The sequence below is a fragment of the Squalius cephalus genome, assembly GCF_949319135.1.
Source record: "Squalius cephalus genome assembly, chromosome: 10".
Taxonomy (NCBI): domain Eukaryota; kingdom Metazoa; phylum Chordata; class Actinopteri; order Cypriniformes; family Leuciscidae; genus Squalius; species Squalius cephalus.
The window spans coordinates 41,310,257-41,329,048 of NC_137131.1; the positions used below are offsets into that span (position 1 = coordinate 41,310,257).

The 18,792-nt window shown below is 39.2% G+C and overlaps 2 protein-coding genes across 3 annotated transcripts in view; one reads left to right on the forward strand and one right to left on the reverse strand.

The window, feature by feature from the left end:
• The window catches only part of LOC307165361 (fatty-acid amide hydrolase 1-like), a 28,127-nt gene extending 15,385 nt beyond the window's left edge, over positions 1 to 12,742 (reverse strand). Inside the window, exons 1-12 of the mRNA XM_079882919.1 lie at positions 12,317 to 12,742; positions 11,513 to 11,626; positions 9,219 to 9,362; positions 8,998 to 9,131; positions 7,212 to 7,418; positions 6,368 to 6,408; positions 6,152 to 6,276; positions 5,935 to 6,060; positions 2,019 to 2,116; positions 1,772 to 1,871; positions 1,619 to 1,662; positions 1,020 to 1,059 (exon numbers count right to left, since the gene is read on the reverse strand). Of these exons, the coding sequence (XP_079739045.1) occupies positions 1,020 to 1,059; positions 1,619 to 1,662; positions 1,772 to 1,871; positions 2,019 to 2,116; positions 5,935 to 6,060; positions 6,152 to 6,276; positions 6,368 to 6,408; positions 7,212 to 7,418; positions 8,998 to 9,131; positions 9,219 to 9,362; positions 11,513 to 11,626; positions 12,317 to 12,529 (1,386 nt within the window). The 5' untranslated portion in view covers positions 12,530 to 12,742. The remainder of the gene's footprint in view (positions 1 to 1,019; positions 1,060 to 1,618; positions 1,663 to 1,771; positions 1,872 to 2,018; positions 2,117 to 5,934; positions 6,061 to 6,151; positions 6,277 to 6,367; positions 6,409 to 7,211; positions 7,419 to 8,997; positions 9,132 to 9,218; positions 9,363 to 11,512; positions 11,627 to 12,316) is intronic.
• The window catches only part of uqcrh (ubiquinol-cytochrome c reductase hinge protein), a 77,637-nt gene extending 59,048 nt beyond the window's left edge, over positions 1 to 18,589 (forward strand). Inside the window, exons 1-4 of one of the 2 annotated variants that reach the window (XM_079882928.1) lie at positions 14,371 to 14,522; positions 14,832 to 14,864; positions 16,341 to 16,502; positions 18,282 to 18,589. In XM_079882928.1, coding sequence (XP_079739054.1) covers positions 14,478 to 14,522; positions 14,832 to 14,864; positions 16,341 to 16,502; positions 18,282 to 18,314 — 273 coding nt within the window. In that variant the 5' untranslated portion in view covers positions 14,371 to 14,477 and the 3' untranslated portion in view covers positions 18,315 to 18,589. Of the gene's footprint in view, positions 1 to 14,370; positions 14,523 to 14,831; positions 14,865 to 16,340; positions 16,503 to 18,281 lie in introns of those variants that run through there. The other variant, XM_079882929.1, reaches the window with a different exon arrangement.
• Positions 18,590 to 18,792: the final 203 nt, after the last annotated feature.

Genomic DNA, 18,792 nt, shown 5'->3' on the forward strand with positions numbered 1-18,792 from the left:
TCTGGGAAGTTTGTATTTATGAGGTGGGAAGTCGTGTTTACGACGGTATGTGTGTTCAAGTCACTTTCGTTGGAGTAAGATGGCGGTGTATTTTCTCTTAATTAATTACACAAAAATACAGCAAGGTTCTTAAACTCTAGTTCTAGAAAATGAAGAACAAAAAAAAACAAAAAAATCAGGTGTTTTGCTTTTTTATGTTTTGAATTAATTTATGAAGCCATTGTAAACTTTACCGTTATATATTATATTGTTTTATTATAATGGCATCATATTCTGTGCACTGTGCAGGCAATTAGCATACTTCGCTGTAAATAGAAATATCACTGCTAAACACCTTTAAATATTGTGGTATTCCGTAATAAACATCATATGCGTTTTTAATGCTGAAGTAAGAGTTGAACTTTCTTGTTCTTCCGGGTCCAGAATTGCAGCACAGCTGAAAGGTTTGTTTGAGCTGCTGTACAGACGTGAATTTGCATTTCCTTCAGCCTGAGGCTTATTCACGTTTGGTGTGAAAGGTCATTTACATTTGCCAAGAATAGTTTTTTTTTTTTTTTTTTTTTTTAATAAAAAAAACAAGGAAGCAAACCCAGCCCAGGTAAGAAAAAAATAATGTAATAACACATTACTGTCTATAAAAATTAACTAATTAATGCAATTAGTTACTTTTATAGGGAGTAACACAATATTGTATTACTTTTAAAAGTAACTTTCCCCAACACCGGTCACAATAATACACTGAAATGAGGACACATAATAATCTTTTATTTTATTTTTTTTGTCAGGATGGCATTTAAATGTTTCCTAGCAGGGATTATAAATGGTTCCAGGATTGAAAATGAAGAAACAATGTGCATAATGTGAGGCTTCACATGATTTAATGTGCTACAGCAATGACCAGAGAAAACCATAGGCCTCTATTACACTGTGATAATCATTTCTACAATCTCAGTGGTGCTGATGAAAGTTGTAGAAGACCACGTAATATTAATAATAAAATCAAAATAATGAAATTCTACCTCAATATTTACATGATGTCTCCATAATTCTGCTATAGACCTTGCAAGAGAAAAAAAAAATTTAAAGTAATGGTATCATTTCAATTCTGCTCAGTTCTATTGTGAAATATTATTACAATTTAAAATGACTGTTTTCTACGTGAATATATGTTAAAATGTAATTTATTCCTGTGAATTTTCAGCATCATTACTCCAGTCTTCAGTGTCACATGATCCTTCAGAAATCATTCTAATATGATGATTTGATGCTCAATAAACATTTATAATTATTATCAATGTTGAAAACAGTTGTGCTGCTTCAGATTATTATAGAAAACATGATAGATTTTTGTCAGGATTGTTTAATGCATAAAAACTTAAAAAATTCACAGTTTGTAATAATGTAGAGGTCTTTACTGCCACTTTATCGATTTCATTCATGCTTGCTGAATAAAATTATTAATTTGATTCAAATAAATCTTACTGACACCCCCTCCCCCCTTTTATTTTTTAATAAAAAAAATTATCGTAACTTAAATTACACTCAAGAACACAAGATTTATCAGCATAATTATATTCATTATGCAAAGTAATATAAACAAAAAATGTCTGTAGCTTACCCAACTCCAGCACTTGCTTTCAGGCTTGCAGACAACCGCGGATACTGGAGAAAGTAATCCAAACATAAAACAGTTAAAACATATTAGCTTGAGTAAAACAGATTGCTTAATTAGATGCAAATGAGAAACAGAAACAACATTTACAGAACTCACAACAGGCTTCAGAACAACAGAGAGTAACTTCTTTATGAAGCCTGGGATCCGCAACAGGGCGGCCTGATCCCGGAGACACGGATCAATGGGGCCTGACTTCCTGAAATCACACACATATGAATACAAACATAATGTGTGATTACTATGAATCAGAGGTGACTACAGCGTCTTTAATGAGGCCAGAAACACTGGAATAGTTCTAATGGATATCAATCATGACGTGTGAATGTGCTGATACCAGACGTACAGATGACTGTAGAGCGTTCTGCCTCCATCAGCCATGACCCCTTTAAAAGTGAACTCAAAGAAGACTTCGTAGAGCCGTAGAGGTGGGAAAGGAACAAGCTGAAATGTGAACAACACACCAGACCAGAACATCAGACCTGCTTTTCAAGTCTGCAGATCTCAACTTATCACACGTTCTGTATAATGTATAGTGTTTAAACCAAGCCGCAACCTTTCCGGTCTCTCTCTTGAATCCAACACGGAAGTGACTTAAACTGTTAAAATTCATCGACTGGCTGCTAGAGACAAAGAGAGTGAATCCCATATACCCCTCATGTTAATATGCCCAACTTTACAGCAGAAACAATGTGTTTACAGCCTGGTACAAAAATTGGTTTTGGTCTATATAGCTAATTTTGCCCTTTATGACAACTGTGAGGGGGGTGATTTTTTTTTATAACTCATTGGTTTAAATTATATTAAGCCTTAAAGTTCTGCATAATTAAGGGCGTGGCCACTTGAGTGACAGGTGTATTACCGCTGCTGTCACTACTAGCCGTTTGTCTGCTGTCTGTTACCTCAGCTAATCCCGCCTCCCGAATGAACCTAGGAGCTATGTTGTCCGGGGCTATATGCCCCTGGTAGGGTCTCCCAAGGCAAACAGGTCCTAGGCAACGGGTCAGACTAAGAGCGGTTCAAAAACCCCTTATGAAGAAAACTAAACAGAGGACCGTGACGTCGCCCGGTATGGCGCAGCCGGGGCCCCACCCTGGAGCCAGGCCCGGGGTTGGGGCTCGTATGCGAGCGCCTGGTGGCCGGGCCTCCCCCCACGGGGTCCGGCCGGGCTCAGCCCGAAGGAGCGACGTGGGGCCGCCTTCCCGTGGGCTCACCATCTGCAGGAGGGACCGTAAGGGGCCGGTGCTAAGAGGATCGGGCGGCAGTCGAAGGCGGGGGCCTCGACAACCCGATCCCTGGACACGGAAGCTAGCTCTAGGGACGTGGAACGTCACCTCGCTGGCGGGGAAGGAGCCTGAGATTGTGTGTGAGGTTGAGAGGTTCCGACTAGAGATAGTCGGGATCACCGCTACGCACGGCTTGGGCTCTGGAACCACACTCCTTGAGAGAGGATGGACTCTTCACCACTCTGGAGTTGCCCATGGTGAGAGGCGGCGGGCTGGTGTGGGTTTGCTTATAGCCCCCCAGCTCAGCCGCCATGTGTTGGAGTTCACCCCGGTGAACGAGAGGGTCGTTTCCCTGCGCCTTCGGATCGGGGATAGGTCTCTCACTGTCGTGTGTGCCTACGGGCCAAACGGCAGTGCAGAGTACCCGGCCTTCTTGGGGTCTCTGGGAGGGGTGCTGGAAAGTGCTCCAACTGGGGACTCCGTCGTTCTACTGGGGGACTTCAATGCCCACGTGGGTAGCGACAGTGACACCTGGAGGGGCGTGATTGGGAGGAACGGCCCCCCTGATCTGAACCCGAGCGGTGTTCAGTTATTGGACTTCTGTGCTAGTTACAGTTTGTCCATAACGAACACCATGTTCAAGCATAAGGGTGTCCATCAGTGCACGTGGCACCAGGACACCCTAGGCCGTAGGTCGATGATCGACTTTGTAGTCGTTTCATCTGACCTGCGGCCGTATGTCTTGGACACTCGGGTAAAGAGAGGGGCGGAGCTGTCAACTGATCACCACCTGGTGGTGAGTTGGATCCGATGGCGGGGGAGGAAGCTGGACAGACTCGGCAGACCCAAGCGTACTGTGAGGGTCTGCTGGGAACGTTTGGCCGAGTCTCCTGTCAGAGAGATCTTCAACTCCCACCTCCGGCGGAGCTTCGACCGGATCCCGAGGGAGGCTGGAGATATTGAGTCCGAGTGGACCATGTTCTCCACCTCTATTGTCGAAGCGGCCGCTCGGAGCTGTGGCCGTAAGGTCTCCGGTGCCTGTCGAGGCGGCAATCCCCGAACCCGGTGGTGGACACCGGAAGTAAGGGATGCCGTCAAGCTGAAGAAGGAGTCCTATCGGGCCTGGTTGGCTTGCGGGACTCCTGAGGCAGCTGACGGGTACCGACAGGCCAAGCGAACTGCAGCCTGGGTGGTTATGTAGGAAAAAACTCGGGCCTGGGAGGAGTTCGGTGAGGCCATGGAGATGGACTATCGGCTGGCCTCGAAGAGATTCTGGCAAACCGTCCGGCGCCTCAGGAGAGGGAAGCAGTGCCCTACCAACGCTGTTTACAGTAGAGGTGGGGAGCTGTTGACCTCAACTGGGGATGTCGTTGGACGGTGGAAGGAATACTTCGAGGATCTCCTCAATCCCGCCATCACGTCTTCCATTGAGGAAGCAGAGGCTGAGGGCCCGGAGGTGGACTCGTCCATCACCCAAGCTGAAGTCACCGAGGTAGTCAAGAAACTCCTCGGTGGCAAGGCACCGGGGGTGGATGAGATCTGCCCTGAGTACCTCAAGTCTCTGGATGTTGTGGGGCTGTCTTGGCTGACACGCCTCTGCAGCATCGCGTGGCGGTCGGGGACAGTGCCTCTGGGGTGGCAGACCGGGGTGGTGGTCCCTCTTTTTAAGAAGGGGGACCGGAGGGTGTGTTCCAACTACAGGGGATCACACTTCTCAGCCTCCCTGGGAAAGTCTAAGCCAGGGTACTGGAGAGGAGAATACGGCCGATAGTAGAACCTCGGATTCAGGAGGAACAGTGTGGTTTTCGTCCGGGCCGTGGAACACTGGACCAGCTCTATACCCTCTACAGGGTGCTGGAGGGTTCATGGGAGTTTGCCCAACCAGTCCACATGTGCTTTGTGGATTTGGAGAAGGCATTCGACTGTGTCCCTCGCGGCGGCCTGTGGAGGGTGCTCCGGGAGTATGGGGTCCGGGGTCCTTTACTAAGGGCTGTCCGGTCCCTGTACGACCGAAGCAGGAGCTTGGTTCGCATTGCCGGCAGTAAGTCAGACTTGTTCCCGGTGCATGTTGGACTCCGGCAGGGTTGCCCTTTGGAATGATGCTTCGATTAATCGGATGAATGTTTTTTAATTAATTTCTATTATCTGTGCGAAGTCTTGTTTTGCCTTAGTGGACATTTCTGAGCATTTATTTTCCCAGTTTATCATTTCTATGTTGTGATGCGCAGACTGTTTATCTGTTTATGACTCCTTGTTGACCTTCCTCTGTTTGCTGTCACTCTCTATTCCTGATGGTTTGTTGACTGTCCTGTCCTGTCCTGTCCTTTGCTGGTTGCTGACCCTTGACTGTTTGTTTGACTCTATTGTCTTCACTAATAAAGCTGCACATGGATCTCAACCCAAGCTCGTCCGAGTCTGCATTACAGCTTCCCATTTTTAAACAGAAAGTAAAATGACTAAATTAAAAATAAACAAAAGCAAAAAAAAAAAAAAAAATTACTTGTACAAGGAATTTAGTAACATTTATTATTTATTAAAAAATGAATTAATTTTAACCCATTATTTAAAATAAAAAAAATATTTCACATCCTGCCCAATGTTGTCCTCCAAACAATGTGTGATATAATGGATATAAAAACAAATATACATACAGAAACACACATTTACTCATTTGAACATAGTTATTAATTATTACATTCATACAACAACAATAGTCCCTGCTCTCATAAAAATACAATTACTGGTGTTACATGTAGAATTTGAAAACTACATTTAAATTCACAAGATAACAAGATAGCTATATGTATATTTTAGTCATAATTATTATTTATTTTAGATCTTAAAAGCCATTTAGACTGTGATGTTACATCCAGTAAAAAATGGGTGATCTATATTTTACAAATACATAACTATTTGTTGCGTGTTAATGGTTTGAAAAGGGCATATCCTTTGCTTGCCAACAAACTGCCGATGGCTAATATAAGAACTATTAATGTAGTGTAGTGTGGTGTAGTGTAATGTAGTGTAGTTGTGTACCGTGTGGCCTGCTCTCTCCAGCAGGGCTTTAGTCTCCCTGAAGGCCCTGGCCATGCTTGGAGACGGCTGCTGGAAACCATCGTTCTCATAATAACCAATCCTCAGGGGCTTTGAGCTCTCATACACCTGTTTCATAAGAGGAAAGTATCATAGATTCTGCATTTCACCTATAATTGACCCATAAACAAGCATTTGATGTGCTATATTTATACAGGACCTTTTGGTTGAATGGTATAGGAGGAACATTGGGATCCAATGTGAACATGTCTTGGCAAAGCAGTGCCCGCATACACAGAGCCACGCTCTCGACGTCTCTTGCCAAAGGGCCAATAGAGGACAACACTGTAATCCAGCACATAGATTATGCACATCTTATATTTCGGCTTGTTTACAGTTCAAAACTAGACCAGCAGTTTGATAAACCTGATCTTACCTGACTTCTGGCCTTTGACACAAGAACTGATTTCTTGACCGCTAAACAAGGATGATATAAAAAATAAAGCAAATCAAAGAACAAGAAAAAACAAGTAGATTATATGCACAACATCTCAACAAAAGAGCTACAGGTGAATCTCACAAAAAATGTCAATCTAAAATCAAAAGAAAGAAAATATTAGTAAATATGGTCATTTTAATTATGAAAAAACATATGCAAGCAAATTCTAGTATTTTTTCTTTCTTTTTGTATTTTTTTTAAAGATATTAATAGATATAATGCATTATTCAAATACTTGAAGTTGATTTCCTATGTTATGCATCCACCCTGTTGCCATTATAACTATCCCTTAATGATCATAATCATACTCTTGATTATGAGATTGTGTTCTTAATAAAAATGTACACACAAAACATTATGACGACATCATCATCACTATGAAGTGACACCTGTACGCTGTAAATGTGTTAACATGTTTTTTCAAATGTTGTTAGATTTGTCTCTTAAATGATCAACTCCGTTACCTTGACTTTCTATAGTAAATAATATGGCAATATGGGCATTAAATTATATTTCTAATAAACACCTTGTAGTGTCGTGACCTTGAGCACAAGGCTAGTAATGGCTCAACATCATGAAACATTAACCCTGTTACAGTTTAAACATACAGTAGCAAAATCTCAACATACATTAATTTACCACCAGGCACAAGGCATTTTATAAAACACTTATTTGTCTGACAGAATCTTTAAAAGCTTTGTTGTCATTTACTGAAGCAAGAACTGCTGTGAACCCTTTGCTTTGGAAAATTAAACAAATGTGACCAAAGGCACACATGAACCTTATCCTCTTCGATGTGGGCTTAAATCCACAAATCCCACAGAAGGCTGATGGGATACGAATGCTCCCTCCAATATCAGTGCCAATGCCCAGGATAGATCCGCCTCCTCCGATCAGAGCTCCCTCTCCTCCAGATGAACCGCCAGACGTCTTCTTGAGGTTGCAGGGGTTCAAGGTTTGCCCATAAATGGGGTTACTGCACTCATAACTACAGTCGATACAAATACAGAGGGGTTGGGTTGGTTACAATTGAATAGGGGTGTAACAATATATCATGTCACAATATATTGCAATACAAAAATGCAACAATATGTATCGTGGATAGTGACAATAAGTATTGTGTATAGTTCACCCAAAATGAAAATTACTATGTGAGAAAAAATTCAAGTTTACAGAGTTTTAGTGTCAGTACTAGATTAAACTACTATATATAATGTTGATGTATAATAATGCAATGGAGGATCATGTGTGGGTCCTGATAATGCCAAATGTCTTATGTTACCAGTAAAAAAAGTATTATTTTTGATATATCTAGTCAGTGACAGAGTGCAAGCATATTCGTCTAAAATAATTCTGTTTTTTCAGCTTCAGAATCATGAATATTTTTATTCTGGTGTCACTATTGTCCTGTGCATTGGGTTATCAGCACCAAGTCCAAGCCTGTTCATTTCCACAGCAATGTACTGTATAACCAAATTTAGCATTTTAATCAACAGTTAATTTTTTTAAAAACCTTTTACCTTATGTCTTGGAGTATCGCAATTATATCGTATCCCTACAATTGAACTAATCGAAAAAGTCTCAATGGATACAAAGGTACAAAATCGCTTTCCAGAACCTTCACTCTCTCAGTTCCTCTGTGGTAGAACGAGCTTTCAGCCTCTACCTGATTTCCTGAGACCATCACAACCTTCAAGAAACAACTGAAGACACATTCTCACTTCTGCTCTAGTTTCTGTACTACTCTAGCTGACCCCTGAAACTTGACTTTTGTCTAATTTCAACTCTCATAACATGTTTAATGATTGTGGAGCCCCAGGTGTTTATGACTGAAGATAAATCACTCTTGAACTTATTTTTCAGTACAAAGGTCTTATATTGAAAATCATGGTTCAGCATAAGCTAAGCCTTACATATCACACATTTCCCATGTAATTACGGCCCATAAATAATGCCATAATACCATCCTTTTAACAGATGCTAATAAGACCCTGTCATTTGAAGAGCTCTTTTGTGAATTCTCTGTTATGAATACTGAGGTCTGCAGGAGAGAAATGAAGTACTAGTATATTAGACTAGTCCTTTTAGAAACAGCATACTAGCTTTAAAAAAAATAAATAAAAAAAAGCCTGAACAGAGGGCTTGCATGTCTCTGTTCTATAGAAAATAGTACCAAATAAATTGCTTTGCGAGGTGAAAAGTTCAATTTCATGAAGAAAGGTCACTGCAAAATGAAAATAAAAATGAGACATTACCTTCATTAAGAAAAAATGAAAGAATGAAAAAAAAACTCATCTTTAGGAGCATTATTATTATTTTTATTTTATTTTAGCACTGTGACAATGTTGTGACATGCCCCCCCCCCCGCCCCCGCCCCCGCCCCCGCCCTCAATGTTTTATTTTTATTTTATTAAAAAGATCAAATTAAATTAAAAGAGTTGCTAACTGCACGGTCTCTTCATACTCTCTCATTGACTTAAGATTCATTCCCATGGCTCGTCTTGCTCTGCAAATCATCTGATATCACCAGGTTTTTCCCACAGGAATGATGTGCACTGTTTACTCACCTGAGAAGGCCTTGTGGTATGTTGGTCTTGATGAATGGGATGGCGCCCTGTTTCTTTAGCACTGTAACCACCACACTGTCCATGACCGCAGGCTGATCCAACTTACCCACAACACCACATGAAGAATCATGACCCTGCACACGCAAACAGGAAGTTACGTACACCACAAACAGGAAGTCACCTGTCTTCACCTGCGTAATCCTCTGTTCTCTTATATTGACCTTATATCCAACGTTGTCCTTGATGCTGATCGGCACTCCATACAGAAGACCTTTCTCTGATTGAGTGCTGATTTCTGTCAGTTGCTCCACAGACTCCATTAAGATCTCAGTGCTGCAGTTCAGATTCTTGTTCACTTCCAGAGCCTTTGAAGTGTGACATTACACATCTCAGTTTGTGATAACAAGTGGTTTCATTCAAACAGACCTCAACAATAAGCGCTGATAATTGCTTATTATTTGCATTAGTTTTTCTGCTGCTTTTCTGCACTTTTTTCTATCATCCCAAAGTAAAAAAATATATAATAATAATAATAATAATAATAATAAAATATATATAAAAAATAAAATAAAAATAAAAATAAATATACTTATGGAAGCTTGTTTACGCCACATTATAAAACATTTTAAAAGATAATTGCAACTTTTTATCTCCCAATTGCGAGTTTACATCTTGCAATTCTGACTTTATTTCTCAAAATTGTGAGCTATAAACTCACAAATGCTAAGGAAAAAAAGACTGACTTTTTTTCTCAGAATTGTGAGTTTATATCTCACTATTCTGACTTTATTACACGCAATTGCGACTTTATATCTCAGGGTCAAGGTCAAGGTAACTTTATTGTCCCCGAGGGGCAATTATTTGTCCAGCCAGCAGATAAACACAAGGACAAAACACACAGCAATACAGCAAAACATAAAATACCCACAGTCTCTGAAACACAATAGTAAAGAAATACATTTAAAACAGTTCTGGCAAATTGTTTAAAATTGAAATAGAAGTCGGGATAAGAGAGTTTCTGAGTCAGAATTGTGAGATAAAAAGACGCAATTACCTTTTATTTATTTTTTATTCTGTGGTGGAAACAAGCATCCATATATTCTATTCTTAGTTTTTGTGTTTTCTTTTACTACATAAGTATATATGCACGTAGATATATGATTGCAATCATGAAAACTCTCTGAATAGTTTTAGCATGTTACTGAATATGGCAATGTTAATGTATTTGGTCTTGGCGGACTCGATTCTCCTGCTGATATTGCTGCTGCTGCACAGTAAGTATGGACTTGCTACTAATAATAGATACACAGACACGCTGCTGTGAGAATGTAAGATATGCTGCCACTGCATAAGCAGACACACACAAATCCCATAGCAGATCTGGGGAGGTGGAGCTGGGGAGGTGGAGGGGTTCAGAAAACTCTCAGGACTAGCCTACAGCGAACACTGAACCAGGCTATTTAAATGTTGAGCAAGCAATCTCATTGGCTGCAGAATCAGCAGAGATAGAGTCCTGCACGCGGGCAACCGCTAATATTTGATGTAATGGGTAGATTCATATTTACGTTGTCATTTGCAGTGCAGGTGCGGGCCGGGAATCAATAGGCACGGCGGACTGTGGGTCCAATAGCTCTGACTATTTCAACTCAATCCGGTACCCTCTTCTAGGCTGCTGCTTTCAAACGGTCCCGTGCTGGTTTGTGTTCACACTCTCTGTTAGTCTGAAGACCGTCAAAGGTTTCTAATTACAACGTGATTTGCAGAGATGAGAATTGTAGCCGATCACGCTGCGACTCTTTGCTCACTTTCTGTATATGATCTATTCATAATTTGATTAAAACATTTATTTTTCATGCTGCTAAGAGGACCAACGGCCACATACACACTGCAGAGTTCCAGGAGAGACAACCGCATTTAAATGCAGAGTGAATCTGCTAAAATATCCCCGATAGCCTATTACATGACAGTGAAGGCTCATATATGGCTATGTTCTTTTTATGTATAGAGACTGTAATTTACAAGCGTCTTCATAGCCTGTGATTTATGCACATTTGTTCAAAATAGCCTGTATGGGCAGATTGTTCATATGGTCCAGGCAAAAGACGGATGCACGCTCTTGTCTTTTTTCTGTTAATTATTACTATGTTGGGCTGCATGTCTATTTTTCTTAAATGCATAGAATGCCTAATGTTGGTTTGATTTCCCACATTATGACCAAATCAATTCAAATGAATTATTTTCCATAATACCATAACTGCAATTTAATATTTTTTAGAAATTAGAACATAGCTTTTCTTTCTTTAAGAAGAGACATATTTATTACTTATTTAATGATATTTTTAATATGAGTAAAAATTAAAACTATTAGTAAATGGCATCAAGAAAAGACAGCAAAAGATGGATCAATGTTTAAAAGATTTACAATAAAAGTTATTTGTAAACCTCTGAAGCTGGGAATAAAGTCATAAATCCCATAAAGAGTTATGGACAGGTAAAATATGGCCGCAGTCACAACCTTTTCCATGTAAGCATGTAGAACAGCATCCGGCTGCAGGGAGCCGTCCTGGAGTTTCCCAGTGAGCTCCGACAAAGACAGAGATACTATTGAACTGCTCTCAAAGTCTGGGTTCTGGAGAGATGCAAGAAACAAACATCAGATGTTTACATATTCACCTAGGGGAGACTGGGGCTAGTTGTCACAGTGGCTTGATCTCACCAACTTGAGGAAAAAATCCAGTTACACAAATGCTTATTTTCTCTAGAGGTGGTTTTCTATGTTGGTTTCCAAACATTTAGTTAAAAATATATAGGGAAAGTTTTCCAGTATCATAGTATTTTTTGTAATATAATATCTGTTAAGAAGAACACCACACTCACATACATTAGGTCAAAAGTCAACAATATAGTGAAGATAAACTGAGGGTTGTTCTCCATAAAAGTCAGATGGGGGAAAGGTTTAATTTTATTAATTTATTTAAATTCTATGGATTGATTACTTAATTTAATAAATTATTTAATTGTATTTAATTTGCTTTAAATTGATTAATTATTATATAATAGAAAAAACAATGGATTTTTGTTACCGCCTCCACTTTTACAGTAACATAAATTTTGCTAAAAAATTCTATTCAGCAGTGGCAGGCTCCACTGTGACAACTTACACAATATAGTGACAACATGATAATTTCAGAGTTTCAATAGTCGTGAGAACCATGACTTCTAAATGCATGACATGCATATTCATAAACATAAACACTTAGCCTACTCTATACATAATTCATATTGCATTAATAATTGATGCATGTTAGATTTTTATTACCTGTATTTTAAATTGTTGCACCGCTTGTTCAGCCTGTTGAAGTGATTTATCACGTCTCTTCCGTGCGTTTAGTATTTTCTTCTGAATCTTCTGGTTATTTCTCCATTTCCAGAAGAGAATTAACGCACCTGTACCGCAAACTGTGGCTGCAAACATCGGCGTCCAGTTAATATTCATATCTGAGGCAAGTTGTTGCAAATTAAAACTCTCCATAACTGTTGCTCATGTGTTGTGACCGGTTGAGACAGTGTGTAGTCTGTCTCTGGGTCTTTAAGAACTCTAGTAGTGTTAACCACAACAAATGAACGCCCGGTGTTACAACTCTTAACCGATTTCCTGTGCGAATGGAGATCAGAGCCCTTCGATAAAGAGGGAGACTACAAACTGCGCTCAAAATGGCCGATTCTGACTGTGAGAAAGGCTGTTCATTTGAATGGAAGGCACATGTTTACATGTAAAACACAAGTTTATTGCCAATAAAAATATTAAGGAATTGCCATTATTTCAATTGTTCGCGAAGAAATCCTTTTTTCTTCACCTTTATTTTTGACAAGAGTTTTCTATCTCCATGTCTATAACTCATGAATATTAATTAGGCCATGCTGATCTAACCTTCCTAGTAAAAATGTGCCTTATAATTATTATTGCCATAAAGAGCATTTAAACAGTCTATATTTAACTTTTTTATCGCATTAACAAGAACATTAACATAATATACACAGTACTTCACAATGGTCACAATGTATTCAACTGTTATATTCATAATAGCATTAAAGAAACAACAAAAAAAGAGAGAAAAAAAGGAGGAAAAACTAATTTACAAGAAATTACTAAGAGAAAAGGATTCTAAATTTCTAAATATCAGTTTTCCTTTTAGGGCCTCAAAATAGCCTAATACATCAGTTCAGTTTAAAAAAAACATACGATGCAGGTTTATTTTTTTGTCCATTTTTGTTTATGTATATGGTATTTTCCATACATAATTCTAAAATAATAAATAATAATAAACTCTTACTCTTATACAATAAAAATATATCTTTATCAGATAGCTGAATCTTTAAATTTGTGAGTTTAAATATCAGATATGGATTCTTCCTCTATCTACAAAAGACACATGTAGTCTCCATGTCTCACTGGGTAAATCAAATGAATAACTTTATATTGTTAGGGGTTAACAGTTTAGGACCCAAGGACCAGATGTTTGAAAGAAGACCCGGAGTCAGAATTATAAAAAATTGAAGAAAAGTTTGACTGAAGATAGTTTGCAGTTTCATCAGCAGAAGTCAGCTTCAAGACTCACACAGGAGTTCGTAGGCCGCCCCGCTTACAGTTACAAAGCAGTTATACCATTTCCCAGGTCTAAGCTACATCATTGCTTACAGGCTGAATGATTCTGATTGGCTAAGAAATTGATAAACATAGTAATTTTCCACACATAGATTATGCAGCTGACACTCGGACCCTGAAGTTAGGCATGTCGTGACCTTCCTGGTCGCAGATTTGGGTTGCTGGGTGCCAGCATGTCTCGAACAACAACTCAGTCAATCTCCAATAATGCCAGAGGTTCCTTAACCTGTAAGCAAGAAGACTAACACACACACCGACACACAGCTTTTCCAAGGTTGGATTGTGGGAAAATATTCCATAAATAGGCCTAAATACACAACAAAAGGTCATGAATTATAAAATTAAACAAAATATTATCCACTTCTATTATGTCTGATTGTGGAACATCTAATACAAGAGCTGTATACACTAAACCTGATAACCCTTCAGTTTTGGATGATAATATTCTCCCTTTTAATGATAGACTTAGTATAACTGACGTTCATTCTCCGAGCCAACAGATGGCAGCAAAGCATTTACAATGTAACGTAGATCAACGCTAGTCGTATTTAAATGTGGAAATATGTCATATTTTACATACGTGTCTCGCTAAAAACTACACTTTTTTTCAATATTAATGTCGCATACACAATTATACACAAATATTGGTGTTTGCATGACATGAACGCGGTGAACCGGAAGTTGGCACAGGTGGACGTCTCTCTTTGCAAGAACATCTTTAAGCTCTTACAACTTCCGGAAAGTGTCACGCTGTCCTCCATCGGCGATTATTACAGTCTACAGAGGGTCACTTCTGGAAAACTGAGCTGAAATCATGGTTTTCGAAGACAAAATGATCATGAACGGAGAGCCAGAGGAGGTATATTAGCATATAGTGTTTTGCTGAGCGGCTTAAATGTAATTTAGGGGGCAAAGGAGCCGCTTTATGTCGAAACGTTCTGGTTTATGTGGCCGAGCCTGATCTAGAGGTTGATTATTATGTTCATATATATATATACTACTATTGCATGCTTCTGCTGTCTAAACTCTTAAACTGTTGCGTGAGATTTTGCCTTAGTCTTTTACGTGTGAACACACTCATCCTAGGTATCCTATGTATTACTTTTATTTTCATACTATTCGTGTGTATATGTACATGTAACCTATTAATATACTTTGTTGTGTTCAGGAGGAGGAAGAAGAGGAGGAGGAGGACATGGTGGTATGTCTCCTATGTATTATATCAACATTTTCTGACCAGTATTATATTCCCACATTATGTCCAAATCAATCCATATGAATTTAAAAAATATTTACCAATTGCTTTAAAGTGGTTAATGGGTCAATTCCATAAACTTTCACTATTGTGCCCTTGATCAAGACCTCAGGTTATCTCAGTAAATGAGTGTACTGTAAGCCACTTTGAATGAGTGAACTATTAATTACAGTCATTTAATTATTCATTTAAAAGAGTGAAATTATTATTTGGAATTTTAAAAATGTAATATTAAGGTGAATCTCATGAAAACTGTCAAGTTATCCTGTGTAGATCAAAAAGTAGATCCTGTGGATGCCTTTGATTTTGTGTGGATTTCCTGGATCACAGCTGTGCAGTGTTGAGGGTGTTGAGGTTATAGCGCCCTCTATCGTAACTGAAACAAATTTGACATGTATCATTCATGTTCTTGCACACCAAATCCTATTCACTGTGGATATTGAAGTCCCAAGTTACAGAACATTGGGTCTCATTCATGAAACATTCGTAAATATACGAGTAAATATGTGAGTGATTTGCACGTAAAAAGACCTTCCCGAAAACTCTTCTCCTGATTCACAAATACTTCGTAAACGTCAGATGTGATAGTGAAATGTGTGTGTGTTAATGAATTCCGATCAGTCGTAAATGGGACGCGCGTGCACGCTCATTCTCAATTACCATAAATCCCGCCCATTAAATCCGACTGACAACTATATGGGCATCATATTATGACACCAAACGAAGGATTTCAACATGTCTTCTCAAAAGCGAATGAAAAAGAGAAATTTCTCAGATGCAGAAATTGAAGTTTTATTATCAGAAGTTCATTCAAAATGCCACATTTTATTTTCAAGCGTACATAGTGGCGTATCAGGTCCTAAAAAAAAGAAGCTTGGCAGCATATTACAGATGCAGTTAATGGAGTTTCATCTGTTAATCGAACAGTCCCAGAAGTGAAAAGAAAATGGTTCGACATGTAACCCCGTCAAATAAACCCGATTAAGGTGAATTAAAATGCAGCCTTATTAATGAGCAAAACGTTTGGATGTTAAACGCACTATTTACGCGTGGCTGGGAGCAGGTGTAGATTTCTTTCGTACCAACTAACATTTGGAAAATACGAACATTTTAATGAATCCGAAAATTTACGCCAGAACCACTTTACACACGATTTACACAAAAATTCGTTCTGCTCGTGTTTCATGAATGAGACCCATTGTCTCATATCTTATATCAGTCAACCCTTTAGGCTTGTGTCTGGATGATATGCACAATTTACATTTAATCATTTAGCAGATGCTTTTATCCAAAATGACTTACCAATGAGGAGAGCAATAGAAGCAATCAGACCAACAAGAGGGCAACGGTATACAAGTGCTGTAACAAGTTAGTCCATGCACCAAGTTTGATGAAGAATCTTGTTTGATATGTGCTCTGCAGGACCCTCTAGAGGTCGTGAGGGAGAAGTGTGCGCAGTCGGAGCATTGTGTTCACGCACGCGAGCGTCTGGAGGCGTGCGAGTCCCGGGTCGGCTCGCGCTCAGAGACCACAGAAGACTGTACAGAGGAGCTCTTCGACTTCCTACACGCTCGTGACCACTGTGTAAGAGTGCTCGTGGCTGTTGGATGCCATTAGCTATGCTTCCGTCCACCTATTTTTATGTGCATTTTGGGATATCACAATAAAAAAAACGCTGGATGGAAATGTTAAGATGTGCATAAATTCTAAAAATGCTCATAAATCGAGGCCGATACATTTTTTTCTTATCCGATAAGAAGACGTGCATAATCTACGATGGAAACACATTTACTAAATAAATATAAAACTCAGGTGACTTTGCCTCAGCAGAGGCTGTGATTGGATAACTGGACTAACCAGCCGACCAATCGCATCACAGCATCTCAGATGTTGGTTTGGTGGCTCTGAAACGCCTGTAAAGTCTGTCATCAGAATGATTTGGTTTAATTCCCACCGTCTTACAAGATTGCGTTCTCAAACACCAGCATCCGAACGCAAGAGAACATGACAGCGTTTATTGTGTTTCGTCTGACACTCTGAGACGAACTCATTTATGATGGATGAAAAAAGTGTCACAGTTTCTTCCTCAATTGCAGCAACCATTTTTTTTACTGATATTTTGCGCCGATTTCCCAGGAAGTGACGATTTTGTTCTCTTGAACACATGGGATTGAAACGCAGCTTTATTCGTAAATGTTTTATGTGATACTCCAATTTTGCACGTATTTTAAAGGGTTAGTTCACCCAAAAATGAAAACTATCCCATAATTTACTCACCCTCAAGCCATCCTAGGTGTATATGACTTTCTTCTTTCAGCCAAACACAATCAGAGTTATATTAAAAAAATATCCTGGCTCTTCCAAGCTTTATAATGGGAGTGAATGAAACCTGAGTTTTTGAAGCCCAAAAAAGCGCTTCAATCCATCATAAAAGTCGCAAAGCGATACGTTTTTGTTAGAAAAATATCCATATTTATAACTTTATAAACTAGAATCACACGCATGACCAGTGACCTTTGACCCGACGCATGAAGTATTGACGAACACAGAGGATAGAGAATCCAGAATTTTTAAAGAGAAATGTGGGAGGAGCTTGAGTTTGTTCCCAGCTCTATTTGTTTGAACCGTGAGAAGCGTCAAAGCTTACACTACTCCTACGTCATGCGTCAGGTCAAAGGTCACTGGTCATGCGTCGGGTCAGAGGTCGACTCGCATACGACCGTTACAGGAAGCCAGTGATTATTATATTTTATAAAGTTATAAATATAGATATTTTTCTTACAAAAACACATGGCTTCGCTTCAGAAGGCCTTTATTATCCCCCCCCCCCCCGGAGTCGTATGGATTACTTTTATGATGGATCGATGCGCTTTTTGGGCTTCAAAATCTCAGGTATCATTCACTCCCGTTATAAAGCTGGGAAGAGCCGGGATTTAAAAAATATATATAACTCAGATTGTAATCGTCTGAAAGAAGAGTCATATACACCTAGGATGGTTTGAGGGTGAGCACAAAAAGAACATTTTTGGGAGAACTATCCCTTTAAATTCACAACTGTGGGTGGAAACATAGCTAATGATTGGTGGAGAGGTTTAGATGATGCATTTAGCATTTTAGGAAGAGTCTTTGACTTTGCCAAGCAACTTACAGTCACACACCTACATTCAAGGAGTAGTTTTACCAAAAATGCTAAATCTATCATTATTTACTCTTATTTGCCGCACCTAACCTAAATGCTGCTATTTTGTGTGTGAGAAAATTCTCAAAATCGGACAGAATTTTTGCTCTTGAAAAAACTGTTTTAAAATAATTTGTGAACATCATTTTTGATATAACTTGTTGTTCTGTTCTTGTTTTCTACAGGTGGCCCACAAGGTCTTCCAGTCAGTCAAATAAATGGAGCTGTTTATAGATGGTTGTCTGCTTATAGAGATACACTGCTTATAGAATACAATATATAATGTGATTTTTGACCCAGATTCAATAATTCCCCGTAACCGATTCCATATTGCCGAGTTGTGACTGAAGTATTAATAACTGTTCTCTGTTTTCTTCTCTCATATGAAATAATGTGTCCTAGTTGTTGAGTTCAGTAGAGAGGTGATGCTGACACAGAATTTGGGTTTGTTGCTAATGTCAAATAACAGAAAACAATAAAGAACTAAAAACAACTGCTGTATGCAATACTTTATTGCCATAACTTGGTTATTGGGAGCAAATGTGTTTCGGTGTAAGGAGCGCATCAACAGTATACAGTAGACCTGATGAAAATGAAAACAAGCATCAAGGAACATTAGAAATGAACTCGAGCAGTCATAAGTGTTCATAATAATGTGCTGGTGCTTAAATAGAGAGTGAACATTCAGCATTGTAT